Below are 18,851 nucleotides of genomic sequence, written 5' to 3'. Positions count from 1 at the left end.
CCACAGTTATCCTATATTCTGGTATATTCCGCCTTTGCACTCCAATTTGAAAAACCTGACTATTTAGTTTTTTTTCATCTAGATTGTAAGGCTGCTCTTAAACATTGAGAAAAAGATGCAGATGAGGCCTCCAGCTGTCTCCCAGATGAGGTGGGTAGGAAAGAGCAGAAAGTTCTTACACAAGTCTCAAGGCTCAGTTTGTCACGCATCTCTTTTTCTGTGGAGTTTGTTGCACCCCTACCTCTGTAATTGCCTTTAGTTTGGTTGGACCTTAACCATGTAGGAAGAAACATGGGGGCAGGGGAGGGGTGAAGAAAAAGGAAACAAAATGGAGAAGAAGCAATTATAGAATCAATTGAATATGGTTTTCTCTGCCTAGTTCTTCATAATCTAGCCGAAAGCTGTCTAATATGGTAACCACTAGCCACAGGTGGCTATTGAGCACTTGAAATGCAGCTAGTGCAACTGAAGAATTGAATTTTTAATCTAAAATACTGAAGGAATGTGAAATATTTTTTCCTTATACACTCCTTCATTGTTTTGGTAGTGCTACATTTCATTTTAAGTGTTGGAAATTTAGCATCCGAATGCAGAGATACTGTAAGTGTAAATACACACAAGATTTCAGACTTAGTATGAAATAAAAGGAATGTAAAATATTTCAATTTTTATGTTGATTACATGTTAAAATGATATTTTGGATATAAGTTACATAAAATATATTATTAAATTCACTTGTTTATTTGTACTTTTTAAATGTGGCCTTAAAATACAGAATTATATATGTGGCTCACATTGTATTGGATCTAGCCCCACTACAAACAATCTTATTTTCCATTCCTTCCTTCAGCAGGGAAGTTTCTGAGGGTCAGGAAGGAGAATCTGTACCTAACTCCTTGAACACCAAGGGAGGCATGGCTGCTTGGGTCACTGTGAGTTATGGATTCAGAGGTTCTAATTAGGGTTTTAGAGTAGTTTCCTACTTTGCCTATTTATACCTCCATTTCTTATTACCTTATAAATGCTTTGAACACAAAAGTAATACTAACCGTAGTAATTATATGAACTAATTACCACCAAACATGGTAGTTATTTGCGTATTGTTAAATATTGATGGATTAACTGTTTCACATTTTATTAGATTATAACACTGTACATTCATGTACACTTACTTATAATCAGCCACTCAAATAACATGGTCATACACTCACAACTTTAAATATCAGAGTGATCAATTTATAAGAAAACCTTAAAGTACATATTCTATACATCTCTTTGCTGGAATTGTTTTTAACTTTCCAATAAATACCAATAAATGCTATTGAATAAGTGAATTATGTAACATCAAGGAATTTACCAGGAAGAAAAAATATATTTTGTGTGTGTGGAGGGGTTGCTTTTTAATATAATACTTGATATTGATCATAGTTAAGGTCTGGAAATAGTTGGCCTTGTTCTATAAAAAAATTGAGGTGGCATATAACAACCATATGATAAAATCATGTCAATACAAGCAGAATAAAAAAATTATCAGGAAAAAAGAATATCACAAATAGATTGTATGAGGTATGATCAAACGATATGGTGAATATTTAAATAAAAAAGTTATTACAGTAAACTACACATTGCCATTAATTTCCCTCAAAACACTCCCCCTCACTTTGAACACACTTATCCCATCGTTCTTGCCACTTTCTGAAGCAGTTCTGGAAGTCCTCTTTCGTGAGTGTCTTTAGTTGCACTGTCGTGGCTGCCTCTATGTGCTGAATCATTTTGACTTGGAGACGAACCAGAAGTTGCATTGTGCCAGATCCACTGAAATAGGTGGATGAGGACACGCTATAAAGTTTTTATTTGACAGAAATTGCCGTACCAAGAAGCGTTGTGTGACATGGAGCGTTGTCAGGATGGAGGATGATTTATGACACACTTTAAAACACCTCCCAACCATAGCTCACCCAGAACTTGTACCGAACAAGTTGAAACTTGTCACACACTGTTACTAAGTTTTGACATGCCACTTCCCTTATTGAAGATTGCTGCCTTTCCATTGGATGGCACTTGGCAGCAGCATTTATTGTAATCCGTGTCACACATCGCTTCTGGTACAGCAATTTCTGTCAAATAAAACATTGCAGTGTTTCCTTATCCACCTTATTCACTGGACCTGGCATTGTGCGACTGCTGACTCTTCCCCAAAGTCAAAATGACCACGAAAGGTAAACATTTTGAATCGATTCAGGACATCGAAGCAGCCACAACACTACAACTAAAGTCACTCACACAAGAGGACTTCCAGAACTGCTTCAGAAAGTGGCAAGAATGATGGGAAGGGAGAGGGAGTATTTTGAGGGGGATTAATGGCAATGTGTCTTTTACTGTATCAATTTTTTTTAATATAAACATTCACTGTATTTCTTAGTCACACCTCGTAAACTCAGCATAGTTTCTATAATTACTTTTCAGATTTGGTTTTGAGTTTCCTCATAGTCAAAGCAAAATGATACACAGGACCTTATTTCTTGGGAAGAGGAGGTATATATCCGTTACCCATAGGACGCATAACATTTCCTGGCAGCTAATTCTAAAAGCAGTTTCTCATGTGAGTCACTGTCATAAATAACATTTTAGTAGTGAGTTCAGTAACATTTCATATGACTGCATCTGGTGGTGTCATCCAGTTAGTTGTTTTTATGTAAAAACGAATAAGTGTGACAAATAATTGTATGTTTTATTTTTACAGGAATCTTGGGAAACCAAAATGAGGCATAATCAGCTGTATTGTGAGACACCACCTACTGTCACTGTTTATGTAAAATCAGGGTCAAGTAGATCACATCAGCCTAAAAAACCCATTAATCTCAAGCGTCCTATTTTTAAAGATAGTTGGCCAGCATCTGAAAAAAATGCACATAATAGCAACAAGTCTAAACGCCCCAAAGGACCCTGTCTAGTTATACAGCGTCAGGAAATGACTGCTTTCTTTAAATTATTTGGTAGGTTTAAAATACTGTAATAGTGGTAATTAGAAAGTACTTAAAAATGAGAAAACGTAAAGATCTGTTTTATCATTTTTATAGTAATCAAAGAGGATGCTGTTATTTTCTGTCAAATTTCTCACCAACCAAATTTATTTTTGCTTTACTTAGTCTTTTTTTTAATGTTGGGTTTGTTTATTTTTATTGCTTTTGGATTAGAAATTCAGACTCATCTTGCTTCTAGACTGTTTAAATCCAGGTCAAATGTAAATTCTGAGCAATTCAAGTTCATCGTAAGAGTTTAATATAAAATTAAAGTAAAATACTTTGTAAAATCTCAGCAGAGGCAACTGGCCCAGTTTGAGGAGTTTCCCAAGACTTTCAGTGCTAAAACTGAGCAAACTGGGAAGGTTAGTCAACATAGAGAAGTTTCAGTATTTTATCTGGGGAATATTAAACATTATGCTTTATCATCATAGTCATATAATAAAATTGAGTTTGAGTTTGTTCAGATCACGAGATAGTGAGTGCTACTTTGATGATAAATTTCTTAAAAATCACCAAAAAGAAACTTCTTTATAGTACTTCTGGCCAAGGAGGAGAAGGGATTTTTTATTTTTATTTTTTAATTTTTTTTGAAGTAAGGTTGACAGATTAGAATAAAGGCTAGGATACACAGATCCTGGTAAATAGCTGTGGGAATGAATCAAGTCAAGTAAGATAACCACAATTTGTATATCCAGGTAACAAGCTTCCTTTTTTATAGAGAAAGGCAGATGCAGGTAAGAGGAGAGAGTTGGGGACAAGAATATTTGCCCTTTGAAAGGATAGAAATTTTAAAAAATGAGGGCAAACTGGTTAAGATTTAAAGAAAAGCAAAATAAGAAGATGAGATAAGAAGAAAAAATGTAAGTAATATAAGTAGAAAAATGTTGAACTATGAGGATGTACCCAGTCAGGATCTAGAATGCTGTTAGTTTCCGTCTCTCTTTATTAAAACAAAATTATTACCCACAAACTTTTTTATTATTCATAACATGAGAAAAGACCTGAGTACCATTTTAGGTAATTTAAGAAATAGAAATGAAATTAAGACAAATTAATTATTCTCAGAAAATCAGTACTTATTTTTGGAACTCTTCATATATTTGAAATATCATATATTTGATGATATTTCTAGGATGTGAGAATTAATATGAAGAAGTTGTGCTTTGTTACTTAAAATGAAAGGTAAATGGAAAAAAGCAGATTTTTCTCAGTTTATATTCTGCAATTACCCATGTATTTTTGGGTTACATATTTGAGCCATTTAAAATTAAAATAAGTGTTTTTTACCTTTTTTGGATGTTATTCTTTTAACAGTATTTTTCTTTGTTAGTCTTTTTGTCACAATCTCAGTTTCTCCAAAATTAAATGTTAATTACAAATAACTAATGAATTATGAATCTTCTTTATATAGGCATTTTCATGTGTATTTGAATAATAGATAATTGCACAGAGATAAATAGGAAAAGAGAAGCAGGATCCAAAACTAAAAATACCCTGGGATCTAAAAGGAGAAAGAAGTAGAAAAATATAAAATGTATTTAGAAAACAGAGTATTCATTAAGTCATTATTGCTTAAAGGCTGAGTTCTCTTTTATCAGATTCCCTTTCCACCTATTAAAGATTGATTTTGGAAAGTAACAAAGAGCTAACCAAGAGTTACCCAAGACATATTCCTCAAAGAGCTATTGTGATATTCAGTAAATCAAGCACTTCTACCATTCCCCCTACAGTCTGAGCTATAGATTAGGGCAAATCAGATGGGAAGATGAAGAATAATTAGTAGCTTTTGTATAGTGCTTGCAATGGTAAATAAACCAAAGAACTGAAAACTACGCCTTAGACAATACTGTTCCAATCATTTGTGTTTGATTTCTCGGCATCATTTATAATCTCCATATGTAGAAATTAATTCTTCAAAGGAAACATTCTATCTTTAAAAGATAAGTTATAGCTATCTTTTATTGTAGATGATGATTTAATTCAAGATTTCTTATGGATGGATTGCTGCTGTAAAATTGCAGACAAGGTAAATTTGGTAACAGTATGATTATTAACCAATGTTATTATGTTACTAGACCATCAGAACTTTAATGAAACCTTATAAGAATTTTCTATCTTATTGAAGTTAGAAAAAGAACTAGCCTGCATTGCTCCTTCAAAGTGGAATCCTTACACATTAATTTTTTTTGAAATTAGCATATACCATAGATTCATTTTATATTTTGAGAAATTGTAGCATCTTATTGATTAGATTTAAATAACCTTAAGATTATGTCTGTTTGACTGAAAACAAGAATCGATATAGACTTAATATGTTTTGACCAGAATTATTACCTTTTATCAGGCTGTGGAGAAAGAATATTCTGAGATTCATTTCACTAAGGCAGTCTGTTACACACTTTAATTTTTTTCCCCTTTCTTCTGCCTCCCCCCCCCCCCCCACTCCGTTCAAGCCGTTGTTTCTCAGTCTAGTTGTGTAGGACACAGCTCCCTGGCCCATGCTGGTATTATGAGCCTTGTGCTCCCCCTGGCTGAGGCAGTTGGTTGCCGGTCATTGGTCGGCTGCTCAAAGCAGCTCACGCTGGCTGCTGGCTGTTCTCAATGGCTGCCGGCCACTCACGCTGGCTGCTGGCCACTTATGCTGGCCATTGGCCACTCATGGCAGCACACAGCAGCTCACGGCAGCCCTCGGCATCTCATGCCAACCTCCTGCTGCTCACCGCAGCTCAGCTCCAGGGAGAGCTGTTGTTCACAATGTTAGCTGTAGAGGGCGCAGCTCACTGGCCCATGTGGGAATGGAACCAGCGACCTCAGTGTTTGGAGCACAGAGCTCCAACCACCTGAGCCACCGGCCAGCCCTACTTTAATATTTTGTAGTTAATTTAGATAAAACAAATCTCAATAATCTTGTAGAGTAAAATTAGTTTATCATGTTTCTTTAGGAATCAAAGTTTCATTAAAAATTATGATGCTAACTCATATGGTAGGGACTGTAATGTTTCTATTCTCTTTGGATTTAACTGAACAGTTATGATTTCAGCTTCATAAATGCCATCTTAGACCAGGTAGTCATATCAGAAAATTTGACATGACTTCACATCATACTTAAAATAATGTGCCAACCAACAGAAAAGGGAATGAATGGAAGACTAGCTTTATGATTAAATACCCACTAAGTTAATGTTGATGTGAACTTTTTTATTTCAAGTTTAATATAACAAAGATAAAATTGGAGTTTTGTTTTGTTATGTTGAAATTTTCAACCATGAACAATTTAGGGTAGAAAGGTTAGAACAAAGACCTTCCATGTGTCTAGCATCTCACTATAGCAATCAACTGTTGGCCATTCTTGTTTCTTCTAATCCCTCTCCCCAAAAGCAAATCTCAGACATCCTAACATTTTATCCTAACATTTTATCCATAAATATTTCAAGATGTATGTCTAAAAGATGAGATCTTTTAAAACATAATCACAATGTCACTAACACTTTTAAAAATTAACTGTAATTCATTAATATCAAATACTCAGTACATGTGGTGGTGTAGTTTTAAACTTTACAGTTTTAAGTAATTAAAGTTGTTGGACAGCAGAGGGCAGTGCTTTAAAAATAACTAACCAGGAACGCTGTATCTTAACATTATTTTCAATGGTCCTCTACTGAAAATTACATTGAAAACTTGGAATCTCCTTTGTGGTCAATCCTGTGAAAGTAGGATGAATAGGTATTTTATGAGAAGGAATCTAATACATCAGTATTACAACTTGTTTTTAATTTAAATGGCAGAACTTGGCATGGCATCCTAATACCAGGCTAGATGTGGCTTTCTAATAATATATTCAAACACTTTTTTTCAATGAAAATAGAGCCATGTTATTCTAATTTCCGATTAGAAGTTATTTTTTTAAAGATTATTTTGAAAAGTGAGCATGGACGTCTGTAACTAACTCAAATGGTTCAGGGAAAAAATATATATATATACGTATACATCAAGCTAATGTGGCAACATATTAACAATTAGTGAATCTAGGTGAAGGATGTATGGTTATTCATTTTATGGTTATTTCAACTTCTCTATAGGTGTGAAATTTAAGATAGAAAAAAAACTGGGGTTTTGGCTGAAAAATATTGGCAATAATAAAATTTAAGACTTCATTCTAGTTATAATCTTAATCATGATTAATGGTCAAGAACTATTTCTCACTGTTTACATAGATTACAGGAAGCAAAAAATAAGGACTCAAATAAATAGGTAATTCTATAATAAGGATAAATAATGCTTTATTGATTTAGCTCATTATTCATCTCAAAGATAACTTTTGAAACGGTTTTACTTATGAAAGCAAAACATTAATATTAACTTTTAACTTTTTTCCCCATAGTATCTTTTGGCTATGACCTTTGTTTATTTCAAGAGGGCTAAATTTACTATAAATGAACATACCAGGATAAATTTCTTTATTGCTCTGTAAGTATGCTTTCTACTAAGTGATTTTTGTGGTAGTTATATATAATATATATGATACCTTATTTTTAAAAAAAAGTTGTTTAAAATCTGATGTATATCTTTGAATAGGCCTTCCTGTATAAAAGCTATACATTTTTTACTTTAATAGGATATTTTTATGTTGTTTCTGCTGATCTTATCCTTTATGCCTCAGATTTATTATTCAACATTTCACTTGAGTTTGTATTATACCCTTTATATTTTTCAGAATGCTCCATATAAATTACCCCAAATTCTCCACTTTTGGACTTAGAATATCAAAGGATATTCTCTTTGAAATTTCCAGTTACTATACAGTTAAAATCATTATCATCATTGCCCTTATTACATTGAACAGCTTTCAGGAAATGCTCTAGGCATACTCATTGTGGATTCATGTGTGTAACATAGGATTTATTTCTATCTGATACCTTTAGTATCCACTCACTATTTCACTTAACACACTGTATTTTGACCAAGGCATTTTGTCTTCAGTTCTTCAATTAACTTTAAATTAGTTTATACTAGCTTTGTGATCTGTTAAATGGTTTTAATGACATGGTATTGTAATTCATAGCTCAGAATTCTGTTAGAATCAATGTAAATTAAGAATGTCTAGTTCAATCTCTAAACCTTTTAAGCACTACTTAAAATTATACATTTCCAAATGCAGACTCCACCCACCACGTGAGCAGGCCTGGCATCATCCCCACTTTACAGATGGGGAACCTGAGGTTTGGGAGGGGATGGGATTTGCCTGAAGTCATTGAGCTCTTTTATAGAACATCCTTTTGTGGACCATCAAAGGCTGGGCTTAGTGCTGGATATAGTGCTGCATTTGGAAATGTATAATTTTAAGTACTTATCTAGAGAACTACATATAAAAATATTTAAGTTACATACCACAATTGTTAGCACTGAAGAATAAATTTTTACTCAAAGTCTATTTAATTTCTAATCAAAGAAATTGATCTCTGCATGTATTCAGGAGACACATTTCCCCATGCATAGGGCAAAATGAACTCAATATAAAGTTTGGTGATGGTTGCTAAATTGGGAGAATATAATAGTATTAGCTAATACTAAGTATTATGTGCAAGGCACAACAAAATGTTTTTTATAAGCTCATTTAATCTTCCCTATGAGATACATTTTTTAATAATCCCCATTTTACAGATGGGGACATCAAGACTTAGATTAAATACTTTCCAAGGTCACATAAGTTAGTGAGCAGCAGAGCTGCAATACAAATTCAGATGTGACTTGCCAAAAGCCAAATGTAGCCATTGACCACTAAGCCATAATGCTGTTTACATGTCTCTTAGTGTTGTATTATATTTGTATGTTGATGTGATATCTATTTTGTAGGGGTTTTTTTCTTACCTGAAAGTTAACAACAAACCAAAAGAAGCTTTAGTTTAAATCTTACTAGGTGCCTGCAATTGGATTTGTTTGACTTTTTGGACAAAGTTATTACTAGTAAAGCAGTGTGCCAACTTACACCATGCAATAGTCTGTGAGGTTGCATGCATGCCGTGTTGTAAGCTTCATATTAAAAGTAACATGAATTATAATTTCCATTTTATACTAACACTTTTTGTACAGCCTGACTCAGTAGTTCTCCTTATTTTCTCAGTTAGCCATTGTAACTCAAGTTCTCCTTTCTCTATATATTCTTATAACACTGAACTTCAATTGTCATTCTTCCGTATCTCTTTTACAGTTATTTGTTTCATACATAGTTGCCTCTTGTACTTGGCTGTAGGCATCTTAAGGGCAAGGAACGTGTATTCTTACTTTTTGCATCTTTCAGTGGCTAATATATAGGAGGTTCTTAATTCTTTACTTGAATAAACATAATTATTATGCAAAAAAATGGACTGTGCTCCAAGAAAATCTTGACTATTTCAAATTAGCTTCAAAGAAAATCTTTGACTATTTCAAATTAAAAGGGAACTCATATGTATACAATGCAGATATTTCATCACATTGAACCTGAAAAACTGTTAATCTAGATCTAGAATAGAATCGTGATGTAGTTTGGATGCCATACATACCATATTATAGATTTTCCATGTTTCACTTAGTCAGCAAGCATGAAAGGAACCAATCTCCAGGTCTTTCTACCCTTACTAAGAACTATCAGGGATACTAAAAGTAAGAAATTACATAATATCACAGAGGACGGGATTTTTCTTATAGAACTGAATGGTTTGAACAATGAGGTGCTTTATAATAAGATAATATTAAAACGTACAGTTATTTTAAGGGAGGATAAAGTAATATGCAGGTACTCATTTTATATTAATGTAAATAAATATGAATATGGACATGGTTTTAAAAAGTACATAAGAGGGTATACAATTAAAAATAAGTCTTCCTCCTATCTTAAAAACTGTCCTCTCTCCTCAAGGGCAATTAACGGTGTCATGAGTATCTGTCTAGAAATAATTTTCCATACGTGAACCAGTGTGCATATTACATGAATAGAAGTGTACTGTACACTTCTTGTACCTTTTTAAAAATTTGAATGTTACATAATGTGCAAAAGAGCATATGGAGTGTGTATGAAAGAATAAAAACCAAATACTTCTGCACCAATGACTCACCTTAAGAATAGAACATTGCTAGAATATTAGAAGCTCACAGTATAGTTTCCTACTTAGAGACCCCTCCCAAATGATTCCACAAATAATCATTTTCTTGCTTTTATTCCATGTATATCCCTCTAAGTAATATATTTGGTGTTTCATGTTTTTGAGCTACATATGAAAAAATCATGTGTACTATTTTTCTGTAACTTCCTTTTGCTTTATAACATTGATATGTATAACTATAATTCATTTGCATTGCAGACTATTGCTACTTACATACTTGGATTTTTTCCTACCATCTATCTTGTTATGTACTTACTATATATCCCATTTTTTCTGTTTCTTCCTTCCCCTGCATTTTCATCTTCTTTTTGGTTGAGATTTTTTCATTTTTATTTTTGGCATCTTTTTCTCTCTACTTGTTTATAAATTATGCAGTCCATTCTTTTAGCAATTACCTGGTTATTTTTAATCACAACAACCTTTACCATTTTAACTACAATCATCCCCTTTCCCAACTTATATTCTTTTGTTTTGCAATTCTATTGTTCTATCTGATGCCCTCCAAAAAGTTAGACAATTATTATTCTTGTTTTATACATTCAACATTTGTTCAGATTTACCCACATGTTTATATCTTTGCTTACCATTCCTTCTTGCATCTCAAACCTTCCACTTAGGTTCATTTGCCTTCTTTCTGATTGCTTTTAAGACCTCCTTTTTTTAAATGTTTGTTAATTCCAGTATTTTCAGACTTCACAGTTTGTTTCTGCTAATGGTGTCTTAAGTCTTTTATAATTTTTTTTTATTTATTGTAAGTTGCCTATTTTTGTTGGAAAGTTATCTATGGGGCATGCATTGTTTCCAGTGGGAAATCTTCTCCATGTTTATCTCTTTTCCCGTGTTATTTAATGTGAGTTTTTTTTTTTCTCCGACTGATTTAAAGATTTTGGTTTTGAGCAATTTGGTTATGATGTCCTTGGTGCTTTTGGGGTTCAAGGAGATCTTTGTGGGTTTATAGTTTTCATCAAATTTTTAAAATTTTTAGCCATTTATTTCTTAAAATATTTTTTCTGTTCACCTGCCAACTTTTAGGGACTCCAATTTCACCTTTACTAGGCTGCTTGAAGTTGTCTCACAGCTCATTGATGCTCTGTTTATTATTTTTGTTTATTTTGGATAGTTTATACTGTTACAAGGATATCTTTAATGCACAAGTCTTTTCTTCGAGAATAGTTAATCTCCTATTAATCGTTTTCATTTTACACATAGTTTTCATCTCTAGAAGTACACTTTCAATGTGTCTACTTATTTTTTTGAACATCTGAAATAGTTACAAGTGTTTTAATGTTTTTGTTACTTCTACCATGAGGGTCAGTTTTGATTAATTGATTATTTTCCTTATTATGGGTTGTGTTTTCCTGCTTCTGTGCATGCCTGATCCCTTTCAAGTATATGTCAGGATACTGATTTCCATTTGTGTCTGAGGAAACTACCTGATTGTGGGGAAAGACCATAGGAAAGGATTAGAGGAAATAGTGCCTAACATTCACCCAGGGCAGGAAATAGTGTCTGTCCCCACTACCCAGACAGAAAAAACTCTTCATTTGCAGGATATTGAGTGGAGTACTCAGGAAGGTCTTGCTTCAGTAGTAGGGACTCATTAGCCCCAGACTGAACATTGCTCTAGATCCACGTAACAAATTATAAAAGCAAGACCTGAAAGGATCAGACTTAACTGCATCCCAGAACAGAGCTCAAGATTTATAGGAATACAAAAATATTCAGAACTCAACAAGGTAAACTTCACTGTATCTCTGTTTTTGATCTATTACTTCTTTCATTATGAGTAAGGTTGACATCTTTTATGTGTTTATAAGTGATTTGTATTTTGTTTTTGAGTTGTTGGTCTTCTTTGTTAGGTATCTGGCTAACACAGTTGAAGAAGATGAGGAAGAATCCAAATATGAAATTTTTCCATGGGCTTTAGGGAAAAACTGGAGAAAATTGTTCCCTAATTTCTTAAAGTTAAGGGACCAACTCTGGGATAGAATTGACTATAGGGCTATTGTAAGCAGGCGATGCTGTGAGGAGGTAAGATTTTAAAATACTTTATATATGTGATATATGTCTTCTGTTCATGTAATTTTCCTTGTCTTGTTTTTTTCTAACATTTTTTGTAGATGTAAGGGTAGACCGTTAGTCTTGATGGTTACCATGAATACAACTTGTTTATTGCAATGTTGATGTTTTAATTTTTGTAACACAATAATTTTAAATTGTCATTTCTGTTTTTCAGAGCAGTCTACTTCTATAGTCAGTATTTTAATTTTAGTGTGATTCTCTTGTCTAAAAGATCACCAATATATAGGAAAAGGATAGTGTGCACATTTCCAAATACCTTATGGTAATATTACTTGATTTGATTAATAATTTCCATTAAATAAAGTATATGAAATTTCAAGTCCCCAAGTTATACCATGTGAATTGCATGGTATAAAATTTAAATGATTTAAATATGTTTAAAAACCATACCTCTTCACATAGAATACATAAAGTAGGTTTGTTTGATGTAAGATTCTGTTAATATAAAGCAGAAAGACATTAAGAATTTAAAAATTGGTTATTTTATCTAATGTTCTGGATTTCAATAAAGAAGAAAGTTAATGTTTTAAACTAAAGAAAAATCCTAGAGTAGAAATTAAGTGGAAGGCAGTGATCACTGTAAGCCAGTACTAGTTCAGAAAAGTTTGGTGAATGTCAACTAGGTAATGCTATAATTAAATGAAGTCATATCCAGTTAAATGATTGTAGGCCATGAGAAATAGTAGATTAGTGTCAAAACTCAGGGAGAACTTTAGGGATGTGTCACAAAACTCTGTCCAGAACTAACCGTGTTAATTATATTTATTAATGAGCTAAAGATATAGCAAGTGTACATATTTGTGGATTATGTATGTATGTGGATTGTGTAAATTAGGAGGATTGTTGAATGTTGTGGAAAATGCAAGTATTCAGAGATAACTTAGAAAACTACAGCAGGCCACGTCTTTATAAGATTAAATTCAATAGAAAAATATGAAAAATTAGATGTGTAAATCCCCTGTAATTTAATGATCCTCATTAAAGAATTTAAATGACTCATTTCAATTACAGGGCATTGAAAGTGTCCTGTATTTGTATTTTTTGTCACTACCTCCTCATGTCAAGATGAGTAATTTGTGCACCTGTTGCCATCCTTGGACGTAATAGTCCAAGCAAAGCCTTATTTGAACATTCTGATTTTTTCCACGTAAATGCTTCAAGCCCCATGGGACACTCAGCTAAGAACATAGACGGCCACCAGAGGCAAGAGGCCGGGTCAGGCAATGCTCACCTCACGGCAGACTGCCCAACTACTCCTAAGATACAACAGCTGACGTTTTTTAACTGCAACAACTTTAATTTACACTATTGGAGCTGGAATTACCTCAGTTGCTGGCACGAGACTATTAAAGAGCCAGAGAATGGAGTGACTTAATGGAGTATGTGTAAAAGACTAAAATGCTTTGGACAACTATAAACCCAGTGTCCAATAGAATTTACAGAAAAGTTGTCTTTCAAGGATTTAACACTGAGAACTAACAGATCTCTCCACTAATTTCAGATTTGCATATCAAATTTCCTACTCATATTTCATTACCTAGTAGACACTACAAATTTAACATGCCAAAAATGAAATTTCGATCTCCCCATATAGACTTCCAAACCTGCTCCTCCGGCAAACTTCCATGTGTTAATAAATGGTTAACTTCATCCTTCTAGTTGTTCAGGCCAAAAAGCTAGACTTTTCACCCTAGCTAGACTTTTTCTCACATCCATTTCTTTAAAAAATATCCAGCATCCTACCATTTCTCACCTCCTCCACCACTAAATCCTACTTCGGTTGTCATCTCTTGCCTCAATTATTGCCATAACCTTCCAAAAAGTCTCTCTTGTAATCTTTCTTACCTATATAGCAACCAGAATAAATCTTTTGGAAAGTATATCAAATCATGACTCCTCTATTCAAAAGCCTTGAGGCTTCCCATTTCACACAGAGTAAAAGGCAAATCCTTATCATGGGTCTACATGGTCTGCCAACTCTCCTCTCCTCTGACTTCCATCTCTCATCCTTGCTCACTAGCCACACTGGCCTCCTTGCTGTTCCTCAAACACACTAAGGGCACTCCCACCTCAGGGTCTTTGTACTTGTCATATCCATTATTTGGAATGCTTTTCCCCCAGATATTAGTATGTTTTACTTCCTCACTTCATTTAGGACTACTTAAATGTCACCTCAGAGAAATCTTTCCTTACCACTCTATATCCAGTACTATCTCCATCAATGGAATAAAATTAAAAAATCTAGAAATAAACCCTCATGTTCATTGAATTTTTGACAAGGGTGCCAAGAAAATTCAATGGGGAAAGAATAGTCTTTTCAACAAATGGTACTGAGACAACTGGATATCCACATGCAAAAGAATGCAGTTGGACCCCTACTTTAAAACATATGTAAAAACTAACTCAAAATGGATCAAAGACTTAAATGTAAAAACTAAAAATGACAAAACTTAGAAGAAACCACAGGTGTAATTCTTCATGACCTTGGATTAGGTTTCTTAGATATGATACCAAAAGCACAAGCAACAAAAGAAAATATAAAGTGGACATCATCAAAGTTTAAAACTCTTTTCCATCAAAGGATACCATAAAAAATGTGAAGACAACCTACAAAATGGGAGAAAAAATTTTGCAAATCACCTGTCTGATAAGGAACTTGTATCTAGAATACATAAAGAGGTCTTGTAACTCAATAATAAAAAGACAACCTAATTTAAAAATGTGCAATGGATCTCAATAGGCATTTCTCCAAAGAAGATATACAAATCTGCAAAAAAAAAATACATAAAAAGAGCTAAACATCATTAGCCTTAGAGAAATGCAAAATCAAAACAACAAGAATATATCACTTCACATCCACTAGGATGGCCATAATAAAACAGATAATAACAAGTGTTGACAAAAATGTGGAGAAATTCAAACCTTCGTACATTTCTGTTGGGAATTTAAAATGGTGTAATTGCTTTGGAAAACAGTCTGACAGTTCCTCAAAAAGTTAAACAGAGTTCTATATGACCCAGCGATTCCACTCCTAGTTATATAGTTAAATGAAAACTATGTCCACAAAAAGTCTTGTGTACAAATGTTCACAGCAGCATTATTTATAATAGACAAAGAGTGGAAACAACCCAAATGTCCAACAACTAATAAATGGATAAACAAAATATGATATATCCATTCAATGATATGTTACTTGGCAATTAAAAAGAATAAAGTACAAATGCATGCTACAATATGGATGAAACATAAAAAAGTTATGCCAAGTGAGAGAAGCCAGCCACAAAGGACCACACGTTGTATGATTCAATTTATATGAACTGTCCAGAATAGACAAATCCAAAGAAATAAAAAGATTATTGGGGCTGAGGGAGGGAGGGATGAGATGTGACTGCTTTCTTTATGGAATGATGAAAATATTCTAAAATTGACTATGATAATGGTTGTGCATCTCAGAATATACTAAAAGCTGTTAAATTGTACACTTTAAATGGATGGATTGTACAGTATTTGAGTTATATCTTAATAAAGCTGTTAACATAACAAGTACTTCCCTCTATTACTCTGTATTCCTTTTCCTGGTTTTCTTCATAGCACTGAACTACCGTGTAACATACTCTGTTTTATCTATTTATCTTGCTAATGTCTGTTCCCCTACTCGAATATGAATTCCAAGAGGGAGGGTCTTTATTTTGTTCTTACTATATGTATCTCCAGTGCCTACAACAGTGTCTAGAATATAGTAGATACTCAGCAAATATTGCTAAATGAGAGAATGAATGGAACTTAAGACTTCCAATTATTTTTCATACCTGCTTATTCCTGAAATAGAAAAAAAACCTTTAAAACATTTCTTTACTGAGATCACTTAGCCCTGCCGAAGCTTATCGATCTGCCACTAGATTGATAGTGACAGATCGATAAGCTTACTTGAATCATGTTGGTGTATAGGAAAGGAAACTACTTAGTAAGATTTAAGTATCCATTTAACACCTAAATTATAAGACACCAAGTTCAGTGTTGTAGGGGGTTTTAATCAAGAAGTATATCCTCCTTGCCCTGAAATTTTCTGCATTAAAGTAGCAAGATATGCTTAGAAATTTAGTTAAGTATTCTATGCATTTCTTATTGAGAGCCTGCTACTGGCATACTGCCATCCCATTTCTTTAGTCTCATAACCTTAAAATTAACCAGTTATGATAGTAGCTACAAACTGGTTTACAATAATAATATGCTACATTTGCATTGTACTTTGTAAATTTATAAATATTTTTATGTATCTGCACAAAAATGTCTGTGAGGGTTGTAGCATTCTCATTTTGTAGCTGATGCAACCGAGGAGTACCGAGATTGAGATTTACTCAAGATCTTTCATCAATTAAGTGGCAGTGTCAGCACTTGACTTCACATCCGATGACTTCCCAGTGTTCTCTTTTCTCTGATATGTAGCCTCTACCTCTCATTGATTAGTTTAGAAAATGCATTTGTATTTGTTGTTATTTTATCTCAGGAATTAAACAGAATAAGTATGCTGTCCATTTTACAGAATGAAGAAACTGGTGTAGAAAGGTTGCAACTTGTCCATGGTCATTCAGTTAATAAGTGGCAGGCTCAGCTAGTACTTAAATTTGGCACACTTTCCATTATACCCCACTGTCAGAAGAACTTATTCTCTCCTTTGAGATAATATGAATTTTGTAATTTGTCCCCTATTGTATAAACCCTGACTGCTGCAGAGAAGCTAAGAGCCAGGTTTTATCCTTAACCACATTAACTCAGTTATCCTTTGTTATTGGCATGTCTGTTTTCCCCCTTTAGCTATATTTTCCCTTTTGGGTCCTAGTTTAATGAAAATAAAGTTTTTTCATTTGCTCTTTTTGTCAGCTGCCTCAAATCCTTTTTTGGAAAGAGATGAGGTATGATTAAATTGAAAAATGTGTGTAGGGCTTTTCCAAAAAAGAATAAAGACTATTTCAACCTACTTATTCTGATCTTATCATCTACAACCAGCTTACCTTTCTGGACATCAGCTCTGAGGTGGAATTTATTTAGGTTGGTGATAGCTTAATTTCTAGATTGGTTCACAGATTATGGAGAATGCCAAATCTGATGAGAAAGAGTTAGGCTCCAATTCTAGCCCCTTTATGCATCATGGAGGGTAGCAATTTTTTGAAGAGGAAGCTTTATTATTGTTTGGTTCTCTGGCCCAGATGACACGATATCTTCATAGCTGATTTCTCTGTCAGCTACTACTTGATTCTGGATTAGGAATTTACAGAGCGGTGATGTGATAAATGCAATGTTTTGTTCAAAACAGAGAGGTATGTGAGAGACTTCATGCCCAGAGAGGGCTGTCAGTAGAATAGGCTGCATGCACCAAGAGATATAACTGAGTAATAGACACTTACGTGCTAAAAATCCTAATACAGCATGAACAATACAACAAGAAAATCTGAAAGCTGGAGTTTTTAGAAAGGTGGGACTTACGCTGGGCATTAAAGGAAAGGTAATACTAAGACAAAGTGAGAGGACATACCAGACATGAAATATATTCCAGTTTTGAGAAAAATAACAGTAGATAAATATGGAAAGAATAAAAAATTCTGATATTCAACTTTCTCACCTTCAGTAGCTCTGAAGCTAGTTTTACATTGTTATAAATATGTTTATAGTTAGAGTTAAAATCTTTATTTCTACCTTTTTAAAGACATGTAACTTTATTACATGTCTTTGGTTGAAAAGTTTTTTGAAGGATTTAAGAAGTAGATTGTAAAAAAAGTTCAATCCTAAAATATACTTTAAAAAATTAGCGTAGCTAGTATTCTTTATGTCATTATCTTAGGGGCGGCCACAGTAACCCTATTTTCTGAAGGGACTGGTCTTAGTCTGGGGATTTTAAGAAGGTTGTCATTTTTAACAGCAAAAGTCTTTTTTCTTTCCAAACAAAATTTTACGCACAGTTCCCCAAATTATCTTCCCTTAGTCCCTTCTAGGACACCTCCAATATAGTCCTTGAAACCTTAGGGCTCCTCAAAACAGTTCACTGGTCTAGGCAATTAATAAGGCACCGTCTAATGCTTAAATTGTACAATTCTCATTTATTTTGGGTCACTGATAACTGCAGCTAAACATTTTTGCTTAGAAGTAGCAGTGGAAAATTCTGCTTAGAAGTTTTAGACTATCATGAGGTCAGCATGTAGGTCCACTTCCCTAGCTTGACTTCTTAAGTGGCTATCATTTGTCAGGTGTTTACTATGAGTATGTGATAAGGATTTTACACGTATCTAACCCTCAGAACTCCTATGAAGAAGATAGTATCCCCATTTTAGACATGAAGAAATTGAGCCTCAGAAAGGTTAAGTAACTTGCCCAGTATCAAACAGCTAGCAAGTGCCAGAATAAAAAACTAAGCCTATCGTGACTCTAAAGGCAGTGTTTTATCTAACAAACCTTAGACAACAATGCCTGACATGTGAGGAATCTTAAGAGCTTTATAAATAATTCTTTATCTAATCCTCACAACAACCCTCTAAAATAGACAGTAATTCTCTCCATGTTACAGATGAGAAAACTGAGGAACAGGGAGGTTAAGTAACTTAACCTG

General features: G+C 33.7%; 1 protein-coding gene across 1 annotated transcript in view; it reads left to right on the top strand.

Annotated features, from left to right (window-relative positions):
• Positions 1–852: 852 nt before the first annotated feature.
• SPDYA (speedy/RINGO cell cycle regulator family member A) overlaps positions 853–18,851 on the top strand; it is a 27,466-nt gene continuing 9,467 nt past the window's right edge. Inside the window, exons 1-5 of the mRNA XM_081068793.1 lie at positions 853–932; positions 2,744–2,996; positions 4,994–5,052; positions 7,408–7,493; positions 12,028–12,199. Of these exons, the coding sequence (XP_080924919.1) occupies positions 915–932; positions 2,744–2,996; positions 4,994–5,052; positions 7,408–7,493; positions 12,028–12,199 (588 nt within the window). The 5' untranslated portion in view covers positions 853–914. The remainder of the gene's footprint in view (positions 933–2,743; positions 2,997–4,993; positions 5,053–7,407; positions 7,494–12,027; positions 12,200–18,851) is intronic.

Source organism: Rhinolophus hipposideros (assembly GCF_964194185.1).
Source record: "Rhinolophus hipposideros genome assembly, chromosome: 12".
Taxonomy (NCBI): domain Eukaryota; kingdom Metazoa; phylum Chordata; class Mammalia; order Chiroptera; family Rhinolophidae; genus Rhinolophus; species Rhinolophus hipposideros.
Note: the sequence above shows the minus strand (reverse complement) of the source record. Positions and strands in the feature narration are given on the sequence as shown.